Source organism: Ascaphus truei, chromosome 8, assembly GCF_040206685.1.
Source record: "Ascaphus truei isolate aAscTru1 chromosome 8, aAscTru1.hap1, whole genome shotgun sequence".
NCBI classification, from domain to species: Eukaryota; Metazoa; Chordata; class Amphibia; order Anura; family Ascaphidae; genus Ascaphus; species Ascaphus truei.
This window is the reverse complement of record NC_134490.1, coordinates 70647165-70663585: the sequence shown is the minus strand read 5'-3', so window position 1 is coordinate 70663585 and position 16421 is coordinate 70647165. Positions and strand designations below refer to the sequence as shown.

General features: G+C 42.4%; 1 protein-coding gene across 5 annotated transcripts in view; it reads left to right on the top strand.

The window, feature by feature from the left end:
* The window catches only part of SH3PXD2A (SH3 and PX domains 2A), a 279344-nt gene that overhangs the window by 67778 nt on the left and 195145 nt on the right, over positions 1-16421 (top strand). The window contains exon 1 of one of the 5 annotated variants that reach the window (XM_075612534.1): positions 7034-7239. The exons of the other annotated variants lie outside the window; for them this stretch is intronic. Within the exon in view, the coding sequence (XP_075468649.1) occupies positions 7180-7239 (60 nt within the window). The 5' untranslated portion in view covers positions 7034-7179. Of the gene's footprint in view, positions 1-7033; positions 7240-16421 lie in introns of those variants that run through there. 5 annotated transcript variants of the gene reach the window in all.

The window sequence follows — 16421 nt, the reverse complement described above, 5'->3', positions numbered from 1 at the left end:
CCAAAAAAAAGGTTAAAAACCCCACTGCTCCATAGTGACGCCTTTGCTTTTTATTATTGCGTAAATAGTTTTGAGATTAAGAATGGCCAATATTTGGACTTTTCTAAAGCAAATAAAAATACCACTGCAGCTAGGGATTCTGGGTAATGACATTCAAATGAGCACTCCCAGTGTGTCACTCTTTACTTGTAGTCCATTTTAACATGGACTCCTATAAGCGTATGCCTGCCGTATTACACAGCTTTTCCGGCACAGCCTGGGTTTCAGAAGTGCATGGCCAGAAAACCTACTCTCAGACAGGTGTTTCGATGTTTTGGGTCTCATCAGTGCGAGGTTCGTTGCTGGCTTTGAAACGTGAAGCTGGTAGTGGGTATAACCCAGTGGTTAGGGAACACCAGAATTTGATTGTGGAATTCTGGGGAACCCCAACCCTCGTCCCCGTCTCTCGCCCGCAGTGACCAGACGGCTGCTGTTGCTGGTGCCGGGTCACTGCTATGTGGGGCTGTCGCCACGCTGCCGGGTCAGGGACAGCTGGGAGAGTTATCCCAGCTCCCCCCCCCCCCCTGGCGGCCGCGGTACCCCTGAGGGGTGCTCGCGGAACCCCGGTTGAAAATCACTGGTATAACCAGACATTTTCTAAAAGAATCTTATTTAACTCTGGTTAGTGATATTGCGCTGCCGTTGCTACAGTATTTTCCTTTCAGCATGTAATGAGCTGTTACATAGTGTCTACCAGAAATAGTTTATATTCTGGGATAATTGCTGCTTTGCTATTCGGAGTTGTACTTTCCAACCTAAATTTGAAAAGCTATTAGACACATACTTTTACGAAGCATACATTAAAAATGCTAATAATGTGTTTTTTTTACATGTCTGAGTGCATTTCATTTGTTGCTGCTACATATGTTGCTAGGTTAGTACAGACGCAGTGCTAGGTCATTTGACAAGTTCAGTCTTATACTGATCAAAAACTCAATAGTTCAGCGTTTTAACCCCCAGGCTGCATAATGAGCTATGTGGAAGGCTCAGTACAGTAAGGCAAAATGCTACAGGATGTTGTGACTCAAATATAGTAACAAATCCCAGATGTCCAGAATTTTCAAAGAGATACTGAATGAGACATACTTATTCTTCAGTAGTGGAAACAGTTACTGGTGTCTTTTGAAAGTCATCCATACAAACTGTTCAAGAGGGGGGAAAAAACCCGGGAAACCAATTCATGCCTTTAACTCAGGGGTAGCCAACTCCAGTCATCAAGGGCCACCAACAGGTCAGGTTTACAGGATATCTCTGCTTCAGCACAGGTGGCTCAATCAGTGGCTCAGTCAATGCTCAGTGGCTCAGTCACTAGTGTGCAGAAGCAGGGATATCCTGAAAACCTGACCTGTTGGTGGCCCTTGATGACTCGAGTTGGCTACCCCTGGCCTAATACCTCACCGCAGCGGTGGGCAAAGTAGGGGGCGGTCAAGCTCATGCTGGCCACTCTGAAACATGTTGAGGCAATGTGTGTGCCTGCACGTGAGCGAGTGCCTGCTCGTGCTCGGCGCTTAGATGCTTGCAGAACAAGCAAATTTGATTTTGCCGCTGGCAAGCGCGTCAATGAGGGCGAACCAGCTCCGTGATGTTCTGGTCGCGCCCCCCAGACGGGCGCGTGCCTAGCCACGAATCGCCCGTCCGAGCAGGGCACAGCACACGGGCGCCAGCACGCCCGCTCCCTGCCTGGCCGCTGCCTTATGTGTCTGCAGTCCACCGCTCCCACACAACTTGGGAAGTTGATCTTTAGGGAATTTTAATAAATCTTTTAGTTCTAGAGAGCATGGGGATGATGATGTGGGAAATGAAGGTAATGTAAGCTGCTATTTATCTTCCTGGGTTTGAACAAGGCTTTCCATCTGGCTCCAGGAGACTATCCTCACAGATATATCTTGTACAGGTTACCTTGACACGTAGATCTTCTCCATGTTGAGACACAATTAATATACTGGCCTCTGTCTGCATTAAATTCTAAATCTGACCCAGTTAATAATCTGGCCTGGTCTGACCTATTCAGGTTACCCTGAACCAGCTGCGACGTGTACACTGGGATTAAGTACTGCACAATGTGCCACTACAATTGACTTCCTCCATAAATGTAATCATCCCCACAACTAACATTTTACTTTTAATTTGTTCCTTTGGAAATAAGGTGCGTTTTTAGCTGGGCTCTCACACTGCCTGCTTGTCAATCAGCTGTTTCCTGCTTGGCTTGTTTCTACTTTAAATAATTAGGAATCGCATTGCTTAGCTCGCCCTTAGTGGAGCGCCCGTAACACACAGTAACACCACACAAAAGGGTGTAGCCAGGGGAAAATAAACTCCTCCCAAGTCTCCGCTCACCATGTTTACCAACTAACTTTAAATAATGGTGCAAAAATACGCATAGGTGTCAGGTTTAGATGAAAAGAAGGCATCAATTTCCCATATGTATCTCTTTAAACATGTCACTGGCATTAGTTCACCTTGGTCCTGGGGGGGATTGGCCCTTTAAGAGTGCAGATCTCCCTGATTTAAAAAAGGAATCAAGATTTAGGGGTACATTCTAGCTTAGGGGTGGCCAACTTTAGTCTTCAAGGGCCACCAACAGGTCAGGTGTTCAGCAATATATTCTTGCTTCAGCACATGTGGCTCAGTTGAAGACTGAGCCACCTATGCTGCAGCAGGAATATCCTGAAAACCTGACCTGTTGGTGGCCCTTGAGGACTGGTGTTGGCCACTCCTGCTCTAGATGCTCCGAACTGGCCGTTCAGTCAAAATTTTCAAGCGCAGGTCCCCAATGACTTGAGTGTAACATGCCCTTGAGAGTATATAGAATAAGCCCCTTAACCTTTATCACGTCACTGCCATTAGTTCCCTTTCCTGCGTCTTTAAACAAACAAACAGTAGGCTTGGGATGTAGATGTGGGTTTGTGCAGCATTCTCTGCTGGGAAGATCATGTCCGTGTTTCTGAGATGCGTTTGAACACAGCGGGAGCGGAATGCTGCACTCTGCTGTGAGCAGGAAAACCCATGAGCCTGAAAGGGAAACTGACATCACAGTGTGTAATTACCCCTGCTCTCGTGTTACAGGCGGGGAGGGGAGGGGAGTCCCAAACAAAGGGAGAGGCAATTTGTGTCAAACATGTAACCACAATCTGAAACATTTAGCTCATTTTAATCACCAGTCCTTCCAAGTGCACAGCTTCCCGTTCTTTTCTCTTTGCAATCCGCATTTAGTACTTTATTGTGCAGCAAATAAACGTATCACGTGTGAGCGCATTCACATGTCTCAGACTGGTCTGCAATCCTGCCTTTCCCCATTAGCTCTTAGCACAGGGGGGCTCAACTCCAGTCCTCAAGCTCCCCCAACAGGTTAGGTTTTCAGGATATCCCTGCGTCAGCACAGCTCCGTCTCGACTGAGCCCTGATTGAGCCACCTGTGCTGAAGCAGGGACTGATAGAGCCATCTTTGCTGAAGCTGGGATATCCTGAAAACCTGACCTGTTGGGGTGGCTTGAGGACTGGAGTTGAGCACCCTTGTCTAAGCATACAGCGCGCACCCTCTCATTCCACTCAAATGAGTGTAGATTGAATCACACCCTCGATCGGGACGCAACTCTGTCTGGAGCGCACGCGCGGATGAGGTCCCGCCCAAGTCCACAGGAAATTCTAAACAGGAGTTAGATTAAAAAATCCAATGGTAAGCCTTCAAACCCCATAGGTATTAACGTGTAGGTAAAGGCAAGTACAGTAGGGCCCCGCTTCTCGGTGTTCCGCCAATATGGCGGTACTGTTTCCTGACTGCAGTCATGTTTCCGTGCATGCGCAGAAGGGAACGCCAACTTCACGCATGCGCAGAAGGGGCCACCCGACTGCGCGCATGCGCAGAATGCTGCATTCTGGGATGGAGTAGGAGGGAGGAGGGATGGGAAATCACCGGTGAACATAGCATTTGTACGCTCTGCACAAAAAAAGCTATGTTCCGCTTTTCGGCGATTTCCGCTTTTTGGCGGGGCCTGGAACCAAACCCGTCGTGTGAGTGGGGCCCGCCTGTTCATAATAGCTCTATCCAACGTGTTTCGTAGCGGATGCTATTTCATCAGGGAATAGTATGGTAATGGTAGTGTGTACAGTACTATTTAATTCCTTCTGCAAGCAGGGATTAGTTGAAAATATAATTGCAATGAATAAATACAATATTACCTGCAATTAATTGTGTAATACAAACATATTGAAAAACATCCAATATAACAGGAGGGGGGGGAGAAAGAGCAACATTCTGGGGAAGGGAGAAAGAGAGAGACATTCTGGGGGAGGGAGAAAGAGAGAGACATTCTGGGGGAGGGAGAAAGAGAGAGACATTCTGGGGGAGGGAGAAAGAGAGAGACAAAGAGACATGGCAGGGCATAGTAGACCAAGTATACTTATGTTGTAGCTATTATTAGGGGCTTTATTCTTCACATTTGTCCTGGGCCCAATAAGACGTGATGGCGTCCCTGTATGTACGCGTGGGGAATATGCTAAACAGCAATGTCACCTTCAAATAGTTCTGCCTGGGAAAGGCCTAATTTTCAAAACAAAAACGTGCTATGCCCTCCTTAATGTGGAACGAAGGCATTTCGGCGTTTATTTTTTTATTTTATTTTTTGTACAATCTCTGTTTACTTTATACATTTTTTTTAAAATATCTCCAAAAAAAATCTGTTTTTCAGCCGTTTGCTATTTTTTTTATTGTTACATATTATTAAAAAAAAAAAACCAGTACAGCCGGTCCATGCTTATCCATCGGATAACCAGTTCCAGCATCGGATAATGCGCCCAGCGGACTGGATTATGTGCCATTGGATAAGGCATTCGACGGAAAGCGGGCCGTAGGATACCGAGGACCACGTGTATCTGTTTGGCTTGGTTCATTTTTCACCACACACATCAAATAGCAAAGATGCCACCTGACATGGTAACGGGGGTCGGTATGTTTGGGAAAGGGGTTCAAGTGTTTACTCGTTTAAAACCGGAAAACGGAATCCCTAAATATAGCGCAGCTGGTGCGCCACCCGGTAATGTTATTTGCATTATAATTTATTTATTGGCTTTTGGCAAATTCAAACAAGCCCAGCCCTTCCCTACTGTCTGCAACATTTAATAATTACATTTTAATAGCACAAAACACCTGGTATGTTTAATTGCGACCATAAAGATATGTAAATATCAGTCCCCATTTGTTATTGAAAAAAAAAAGATTTTCTTTATTCCTTAAAGCAGCAGTCAAGCAGCTGGTTTATCCCCCCCTCCCCCTTTAATATGTGCATCAATACAATCCACACAATGATAATTAATTAGCTAAGTTGCCGATCGATCCGTTCTCCTGTGATCAATCTGCGAAGATTCGGCTCGGGGGTTCGCTAAATGGCTGTCAATGCAGCAGAAGAGGACCAAATATGCAAAGTTCTGTGAGGAAGATCATGTGACCAGGCAGTCACTAGATACAATTGGTGCACTGCTAGAGAGAGAGCAGGGCTCAAAGTGTTTGCCAGAGTCTGTTTCAGAAGAGGAAGGGGATGTGACTTTGTAAATGGTTGCTATAAAAACAAAAAATGCTAGTTACATTATAATACATTAAAAATGTATTTTAGAGTTGTTTAAAAAAATGCTACAAGTATCTTCTCACAGTACAGAACTGATTTATTTAAAAAAAAAATTAAAAAAACCCACACAAATGTACTGTAGGATATTGCCTGGTCTGCAGCTTTAAAGGTAAATGCACCAAATTCTATAACAGTATATATATGCAGTGGTTGACAAATCACCAAAAAATCTACTCGCCACACAAAAAAATCTACCCGCCACCTAGTACCAAACGTGTGCTGCTTGGGCCAATATTTACTCGCCCGGGGGTTAAATCCACTCGCCCGGGGCGAGCAAATGTATAGGTTTGTCGAACACTGTATATATATATATATATATATATATATATATATATATATATATATATATGTGTGTGTAAACAGTATATACTCTTCATAAATAAGGCGCGAATCACAGGAATGCTAATATTTATAGACACAATTTTTTCAGCGCAGACTTCTTCATACGTAGCCCTCGGATGTAATTTATGGGAATTACTATGGGGGCATATTAATCGACCTGAATGCTCTTTGTACTCTGTGTCATAAATGACATCACCAATCAAATATGCCAAATTCCTGCTGATATGAAGAATGTCTCATATATTTTATTTTACATGCGTTATGCAAAGTAAATACATATATTTTATTTTACATGCGTTATGCAAAGTAAATACATATATTTTATTTTACATGCGTTATGCAAAGTAAATACATATATTTTATTTTACGTGTTATGCAAAGTAAATACATATATTTTATTTTACGTGTTATGCAAAGTAAATACATATATTTTATTTTACGTGTTATGCAAAGTAAATACATATATTTTATTTTACATGCGTTATGCAAAGTAAATACATATATTTTATTTTACGTGTTATGCAAAGTAAATACATATATTTTATTTTACGTGTTATGCAAAGTAAATACATATTTTATTTTACGTGTTATGCAAAGTAAATACATATATTTTATTTTACGTGTTATGCAAAGTACTGTAAATACATATATTTTATTACTTTGAGGCTAAATTTAAAAAGGTCACATTGAAATGTGAGCCTTAAAGAAGCGATCTCCACTGCTTAACTAAACAAAAACAGCCTGTCTTTTTCAGCACCCTTTAAATCTGCAGGTCCTGTGTGCGGGTAACTGTGCTATTTTACATTAATCAGACGGAATAATAATTAGTATATTTTGGATGCCTCTTTATTATATTGAGTGCACATTGCTAGTATGTGTAGCAGGTATCTAGTATACTACCTGTCTTATAAATTAGCTGTCTATTTCTAATCCCAGCTAACACCCAGATGAATGAATGTCTCTTTATCATTCACCTATTTTGAAAACATATGAATTGCCAGGGTGTTGCTAATTCTGGGTTGTGAAGCTATTGTTGACACACAGAGGCTTAAACTTCAGTTGGTTATAGGACATTAAGTGAGCAACATATAGATTTCAGCTACATTAGAAAGGGAAAGAAATACAGAAGGGAAAACTAAAGTACATTGGACAGCGGATCAGAAAAGGGAAGATTGAGATGAATAGGTGGAAAGTGAAAAAAGTGCTGAGGAGAAAGACATCTATACGGAAAGCAAAGGTGAGTGACTCACCTGTAACGAGTCAATGAGCCGCGATAAAGCCAATCAGGCACTATTTAGGGGTTATTAGAGTGTCTATGTGAGTGATTGAGGTGGGGTTATTGGCTGTTGATGATTGATCCAGCTTGGGGGATTGGGGGCAGTATATATGGGCAGCCTGGTCCCTGCGTTGCCCATGTGCTTAACCTGGCAGTCAAGTGTTTCCTGGGTAAGGAATTGTAAGAGGTCTCGTGTGTAGCCTGCAAGATCTGTAGCAGCTCATTCGCAGCTTGCAACATTATCAGGTGAAAGTCCCATGGGTGCCAAAATACTGATATGTAAATAATTGAGTAATGTTTTATTCTGTTTAAACCTATTTAAACCTATTTAGGTTTTAAGGAAACCCCAGCTTCAGCACAAGTGGCTCATTCAATAGCTCAGCCACCTGTGCTGAAGTAGGGACTGACTGAGCCACCTGTGCTGATGCTGGGATATCCTTAAAACTTGACCTATGGGGGGGGGGGGGGGATTGAGGACTGGAGTTGAGAACCCCCGAGGTTACATGACATAAACATAATATGGGCTACAAAGCACAGGAAGGTGCATGTTAGCCAGACATGTTATTGTGCTTTTGGGCTAGTTCTTCAAACAATGTAACAGTCAGCAAGGACTGGCCACAATAAGTGCAGGTAGTGAAGTTTACATTTCAGTTATCCAGAATAGGCAAGTACCAGCAAACGTTTTAGGCAACAGTAAGCACTTACTTTGTAGGAAAAGTATATTGAGCCGTTTGGAAAACATTACCATTTTGGGACCACGAATCCTCACTGAGGAGTTGACCATATAAATCAGTGGTTTCCAACCTTTTTTTTTTGCTAAGGAACCATATGTGAAATTCTGAGGAACTCTGCCCCTTCTAATAGCGCGCGGCTGAGATCAGATGCATTGTAAGGAACCCCAGCCCTCTCTAATAGCACGTCTGAGATCTGATGCATTGTAAGGAACCCCAACCCTCTCTAATAGCGCGTCTGTGATCAGATGCATTGTAAGGAACCCCAAACCCTCTCTAATAGCGCGTCTGAGATCAGATGCATTGTAAGGAACCCCAACCCTCTCTAATAGCGTGTCGGAGATCAGATGCATTGTAAATTATATTGTATTTGGTACAATTTTAAAATGACCTGAAAATTAGAGGGAACTCTGTAGGGAGGCCCGGGCAACCCAAGGGTTCCTAGGAGCCCTGGTTGGAAAACACTGATCTAAATGCATAAGCACTGCTTTAGTATTTTGTATACATTTATTAAATATTGGCTTCTCATGGCTCACCAGTACTTTCCTCTGCGAAACATTAGAAAGTAGCAATAAATGTAAACGCTCCCAAATGGTCACCGTTGAACTTTTACATCAGCTGAAATGTCCATTCAGCGAGAAATGGTCGTTGGTTCATTGTATTGCAGAAATAAACATTGCTTCCGTCTGATGGGGCTTCCAGCATTATTAGCAGCTGGGGAACAGAAGTTATTACGGAAAATGTAGGAGCCTGTTTTAGTAACTTTGAAGAGCTCTTTGTTGAATATATCTAACTACAAACCCAGAACACGATCAGAAGATTCACCATGTCACTGCCAGACGGCCCTCCCTGACAGTTAATTTAACACCTTCAGTGCTATAGTTTCATGCCAAGTAACATGCGTGGGCTCTTCTAGCACTTGGGATCATTTTGCAGTTGTCTGTAAAAAGGGTGCATAACTCCAGTCCTCGACGCCCAACAGGTCAGGATTTCAGTATATCCCTGCTTCAACACAGGTGGCTCAGTCTTCGTTGCTTGACAACCTTCTTCGTACTAGCTGTAAAGTCCCTTGTCTGAAACAGGAGTTGTTAGTTTTTGTTAATTAGGTCATGTTTATGATTCATACATTAGATATTGATATGACTTATCCATAAGCGTAATGGTATTATTAAGCAGGGTGTACATTTTGCCACACCTTGTATAAATGATAGTGCAATTATATATTTTTGTATTGTTACTAAAACTGCACTGCTACTTTCTTGGACTATATATATATATTATACATACACATACACACATACACACATACACACACATACCACAATTTCAAATCCAACTGAACTATAGACCAGGTTTAAAATTTGGGTTCATTGATGATGTATTGTTCATTAGGCTTTAGTCTAAGAGAACAGGCAATGTTTGGGAAAGATTAATAAAAAAGGAAACTCTTAATATTATGTTGGGTACCACAAAATCACAGCCAGTCTTTTGGAGAATATAATAGTTGCTTTGATCTCAACCCATCGTTTAGAGCAGGGGCGTACAACTCCAGTCCTCAAGCACCCCCAGGTCAGGTATTCAGGATATCCCTGCTTCAGCACAGGTGGCTCAGAGGCTCAGTCACAGGGACTGATTGAAGCACGTGTGCTGAAGCAGGGATATCCTGAAGACCTGTTGGGGAGGCGTGAGGACCGGAGTTGAGCACCCCTTGATTTAAAGCCTGTGCTAGAGTACCATAATATTAATTGGCTCCCCTGCACGGCTTTATGAGGCTGTAAGGCCTTGGAAGAGCAAGTCCCCCACCAGGAAAAGGTGGACTTAAATTATATTTGTTCATTCTGGTTTTTTTTTTTTTTGCCTCACCATATACATTTCTAAATATTAATTAGCAGATCCTGAAGCAAATAGGAATTGCTTCATTCTTTTTCATTATAAACCACTTTGGGAAATATATTTCAGATGTGACATATATGGGAGTCCAAGATCCTGACTGCTGCCCCCCACGTCCATCCTATTGCTAATATTTATATTCTCTTGGTATGGTTTAAGCCTCATCTGGAGGACGGAGAACTTCAAAGGCTTTGCCGCCACATGGGAGATCTGCGATATACCACTCGAGCATGTCTGAAACCTGCAGCGTGGAAACAGACATGATCAAATCACTGCACCTGTTCAACAAGAGGGGGAGCTTTTTGTTTTCAATAGCAACCCAGTTGGATGGGTTCCAGTGCATTTGGCATAATGGGAATAGGAGAGAGCGGTAATGCTGCAGCCTCAGCCAAAATAAAGAAAAATTGGCCTTTTGGAGGAACAATAACTTACAGCTGGAGTGCAGAAAATGTAACCTTTTTTTTTTAGGTGAGCCGAGGGAGATTCATGTAAAGCTCATTAAACAGAAGAGGTTGGCAACTTTGCTGTTGGCAAAATAAGTTATTATTCTGCCTTTGGATAAATTCTCTTTGGGTTCTTTCCTACTCTGCAGAATGTGTTCTATAGGTGCCACTTATTCCACATCTCTGTGTGTGTTGCTCTTCCCTTCTGGCAGATGTGCAGCTTGTTACCCTTAACAGGGGGGGCTCAACTCCCGTCCTCAAGCCCCCACAACAGGTCAGGTTTATAGCTAACCAAGCTTCAGAACAGGTGGCTCAATCAATGGCTCAGTCGAAGACTGAGCCACCCGTGCTGAAGCAGGGAGTGACACAGCCACCTGTGCTGAAGCAGGGATATCCTGAAAACCTGACCTGTGGGGGGAGAGAGGTTGAGAACTGAAGTTGAGCACCCCTGGGTTAAGGCATTTGCATTTAACCCATAAAACACTAAATACTATTAGTTTACTTTGCTTAGCAGGTCTTAGCTGCAAAATACTGTTGTGTTTTTATGTGTAGGATGATGGCATTTTTATTAGTAGGTATCCTTACAAATCAGGATACCAAAGAAAGGTCATGTCTGTCGCAATAAACTAATAGAAGGCATAGGTTTTATAGGTCTAGTTTCATATGTTTGATACAATACGATGTTTAAAAAGTTTCATTTATAAAAGTTTGCCATTTTTTTTTTATTTACTACAAGGAATGTGATTTGGGGGTGTCAATCTTTGCTCTATCCTACTGATAAGGTCATCAGTCAGAAGCAATTAGTGCAGTGGTGGGCAACTCCAGTCCTCAAGGAACACCAACAAGTCACGTTTTCAGGATATCCCTGCTTCAGCACAGGTGGCTCAATCAGTCGAAGACTGAGCCACTGATTGAGCCACCTATGCTGAATCTGGGATATCCTGAAAACCTTGCCTGTTGGTGGTCCTTGAGGACTGGAGTTGCCCCCCCCTGAATTAACATTTGGGTCGATGATATGGGCGTAGCAATGCAATGAAAACGGCAATAATAGCCACCCTAAACTTCAATATACAAACGTTGTCAGGATACACTTTCAGACACCTTGTTTTGTCCTATTAAACGTACCAGTGCTATTCATACAGCCTTGTTCCTAGGAAGGACGGCACCTTTATATGACCTGCACTATCCCTCTGTCAGTGTGCTGAAATCTAAATCTCCTCCCAGATCTCCCGAGCGACGTCACGTTAGCTATAAATGACAACGCCACACACATGCCAGGGACACGCCTCAGCTCTGCGATGGACGCCTACAGATGGAACGTATTCTATTTACAATGTTCATTTTGCTGACTGCTGTACAAAAACTCCCATGTGAATATTACAGGCTATCTGATTACATGCACAGCTGTATGTGTCCGTATGCTGCAACTGATGGGGTTCCATTTCTGAACTGTTTTTAATCACATCCACTTAAAGTATTTAACTGAGAAGGTTGATTTGAGTTTGGCTTGATCATGTTTCACCAAATCGATACTGCCTGTAGAGTATTGTGTGCGTCTGTAAATCAACAAGCTTCTCCATGCCATAAAAGAAATGTATGGCAAAGGTCTTCTAACAATCTGTATTTCATCAGGAGAAAGGAATTGTAACCCCTTCAGTGTTACATTAGCTATATACAATGGGCATCTCAGATTGTGGAGGAGTTTCATCAGTGTAACTTGAAAACGTTTAAGTGTTAGAGCAGCGGTGGCCAACTCCAGTCCTCAAGGGCCAACAACAGGTCAGGTTTTAAAGATATCCCTGCTTCAGCACAGGTGGCTTAGTCAATTACTGAACTACTGATTGAGCCACCTGTGCTGAAGCTGGGATATCCAAATATATATATATATATATATATATATATATATATATATATATATATATAACATACGAACCAGCCCAAAGACCAGTAGAGAGACAGCATCCAACGAGGGATAATCCAAAATAATCTGTATTGAGATAAACAGATACACCACAGCCAACGTTTCGGTCTCACAGGGAGTCCTTCCTCAGGGCCGTGTGAGACCGAAACGTTGGCTTTCGTGTATCTGTTTATCTCAATACAGATTATTTTGGATTATCCCTCGTTGGTTGCTGTCTCTCTACTGGTCTTTGGGCTAGTTCGTATGTTATGTGGATTCCTATGGGACTAGCAACTGCCTTTTGCCTTACATTAGAGTGCTGACTGCTTGCTTTATATATATATATATATATATATATATATATATATATATATATATATATATATATATATACACACACACACTATGTCATAAATGAAAACATGCCTTGTTAAAAAATATATATTAAATGTGATGCATTGAAATAAGCATTGTACACTACAAAAAAATGTTTTTTTCACAACTATATACAAGTAATGGACAATACATCAGAAATGTATCTCCATAAATTATCATTGATATTTCTGTCATGGTATGAATTAAAGTTTCACGTTTGTAAACCTCAGAAATCTAATTTTCAATATTTGAGTTGTCCATATTCTCACAGCAAGCACAACTCAACTGACAAAAAGCCATTTGAACAGTACCCAGGCAGAATAGCTTACTAAATTTTAATTGGCTGTTAGCCGCTCACATGACCAAGTTGTCTCGCTGCAATGGCAAACAAGTTTGTCTCCTCTGCTTTTGGTATCCTGGTATCTCACGTGCAAGCTCACGCTCGCTATGGCCATGCGCTTTGGAATACACACGCTTGTTTGTAGCACGAGCTATGTAGCTCGCTCCGTATCTTGCACTATGGCCGAGGCCTTTTTTGCATTAGAGACGCAGGTCTGTTACAATATCTTATTTCTTAATATTACTGCTCTGTAATTGCACTTCTGTTTTTGATGACCACGGTTAGAAATGTAAACGCCGCCCCTCATATACAGCACAGATGAATTTAAAGTTAGAATGTGCAATTTTTTTTACATTAATTTATTATTTCAATTGAACATGTAAGTGACAAAATTTTACATGTCAATAATCTTAACTTCTATACAAGAAAGCAAACTTAATTTTCCAGGGACTAGACACCTACCTGATTTAAAATATTCTTAACTTTGTGTGTCATTCCAAAGAAACACATTCTAAATGACGTTTGGGGGGTTTCTGGAATAAGGAATTCGTCGTCTGAAAAGAAGTGGTAAATTGGTACAGAATACCTCTTATGAGTACGTTCACGTCTCGAACAGCAGGTCTGCAAACCTGCTTTTCCCGGCGCGCTCATGCTGGCCGCGATGAAACACATTATGGCAATGTGTGTGGCCAGCGTGAGCAAGCGCCTGAGCATGCTCGGCGCTTACCTGCTTGCAGAGCAAGCAAATTTGAATTTGACGCTCACGCGCCACGTGAGCGGTTTGCCCAATGAGGGCGAACCAGCACCATGATGTCTTGACCGCGCCCTGCACCTAGCTGGCCACGAATCGCCCGTTTGAGCACGGTGCAGCACACGAGCTCCAGCATGCCCGCTCCCTGCCTGGCCGCAGCCCTAGGCTGACGCCCCGGTGTCAACGCTGCACGCGCGCCTGGCAGGATGGCGGCGCATGCAGCTGTGATCCCAGGTCTGCGGTGAGCTACAGGGGGAAAGGCGGGGGGGGGGGGCGCAGCCCTGTTGTCACCAGACAGGTTCATCCTCATTGGCTGAACCGCTGGGGGGCGTGGCCAGCATTTCGTCGCAAGTCCTAAACACAGTTTTCCTGTCTTCAGACAAATCTGATCACGTAGCGTGGCGGGCAAGACAGGTAATGGGCCCGGCCCCATTGAGGGACGGTTCTTGTCCTTGCAGCACCCGCCATAGCACGTGCTGCAGCAGGCACAGAGGGCCTAGCCTTAGCATGCAATTCACTGCAGCCAGGGATTCTGGGTAATGACATGCAAGTGAGCACAGCTTCTAGTCCTATTAACATAGACCTCTACAAGCCTGCTGTATTGCACAGCCTGGGTTACTATACAGTGTACAGTGGAGGGTTTTTGTCACCTTTTTTACTCGCCATAACGTATTTTGTGTACATAATACCTGTATTTCATGCAAGCACATTAAACATAGGTATACAGTAGGTCTTCTCTGGTATGCTACACAATTTGCTTCCAAAACAACTAGCAGAAAACTTTAGTTGAATGTCCTCTTGGGAGGTTGACTTCATCATATTGAAGTTTCTCAGTTTAATCACGGCATGATTTTTCCAAATTTGTTTCCCACGCAGCTGTTTTCCTGTATTTTGTGAGCAGGAGTAAGTTATCAGTCAAAGTTGATGCTTGTGAACGTCACAAAGCGAATTGAGGTTTTTAACTAAATGAAAGACAGAAGCTCAAAGACGAGATTGATTACTGGGGTAACTTAAAAAGATGTATAAGTGAACAATCTCTTTGTGTTCAAAGTAAATCTTTCTCACACTTGGTAATCCATTCAAATAGACACAAGGAACCCACTGCTTCTCCTTAAAAGAACCCTCAGGACAGTGTAACGTTTTGGCAAATGACTCAGTGAAAGGCAACAAAGAGATAATAGTGGTCAAGACAAAGATGTGGCAGTTTAGGCATAGTTCAGCAATTAGTACAGTTACAAAAATAATGTGGTTTCTGAACGTGGTCACAATTAGCAGTCGCAATTAATATGACCCACCATAAAACAGAAATTAAAAGAACACCTTATCATAAGAATTGTGTATTAATGTAACAGTCAGTATATCAATAACAGCGTCATACTTTTTGCAGTTACATCAAAGATTGAAAATCAAACAGCATCCGTCTGATCTTATATCGAAAATACAAAAGATTTCTTAATCCATAAGCTTTCAACGTCTCGGTCCCACTTTGGACTGTTTTCAAGATTAGAAATGAATGGTACAGTGTTGCTACTTGTAGAATCGAGACGCCACGTGTTGGGGGACGGAAGGGGAATCACTCCACATCACGTGTGGGAGCACGGGGTGGGACTCTGAAAGTCGGCGCCACGACCATCATTTGTAACCATCGTTACAAAATAACGATTTCTATCATAAGGGACATCGTGATAAAAAAAAAAAATGCAAGAGCTGGTCCTATTTATATACCAGTGCGTGAAGTGCATAGAATAAAACAATGAGATTATAATACAAATGTTACATTAGTAAAGATGTAAAAACAATAGCAACTAACGACACTCAGTGACAGACAGTTTTGTGGCTTTGATGACCACATAGAGACTGCTGCCCAGTTTCAATGCTAAGCAACTGTGCTACAGAGCAAAGGTGCTGCCACCTACAATCAGATTTTGTCTCACCATTGCAGTAGTTGCTTTCTAAAACTCATAGAGCCATATTTACTAAGTAGTGCTATTCCATAAAACACCAGAAGTTACCTTATATCATACCACTGCTTAGTAAATATGGACCGTCGCCCATCATGTTGTGTGATTGCATACCCACCTTGAAACAGATTGATCCATTGATAGTGGCTATTTTTCAACAGCGTGAATTTTGCCAGATAGAATATTTGATACTGTGCAAATGAGACCAGCATGCTAGCCAGTCACTCCAATTCCATTCATAGAAACACAAGCAGTCAAGATGTAGGTGATGGCTTTTTATTGGGCAGCTTTAATTTTTGGACCATGTTTTGGAAGTTGAAATGCCTTTGTCAGGTCCTTGGCAGCAAGTGACTTGTGAGAAGAACTCCCTCCGTATATTATAGAGCAGAATGAGTTTTCCAGCTCCAGATTTTTCCAGTGTAATACCATCCATTTGACAACCCATAACTCTTATAAGTTGAAGGGAAATTTGCCTTGGAATTCAGCCAGTTTTAAGGATACCGTAACATTTTAGTGGTGGAAATGTATGTATGTATAACACACACAGAAGATACCGCATGCACGCCAAAAATATAAGGTACCCAAAGGCCAGCTGATCAGCACCTGCTGGTGGTACTCCAGGGATGAGGATAATGTAACAACAACAAAAAGATTCCCAATGGGAAACACTCGAGTTACCAGTGAAAATAAACAATTTATTGATGAAAACAATAACAGGGGAGAGAGTAAAAGGGAGGGGAACCCCACAATTG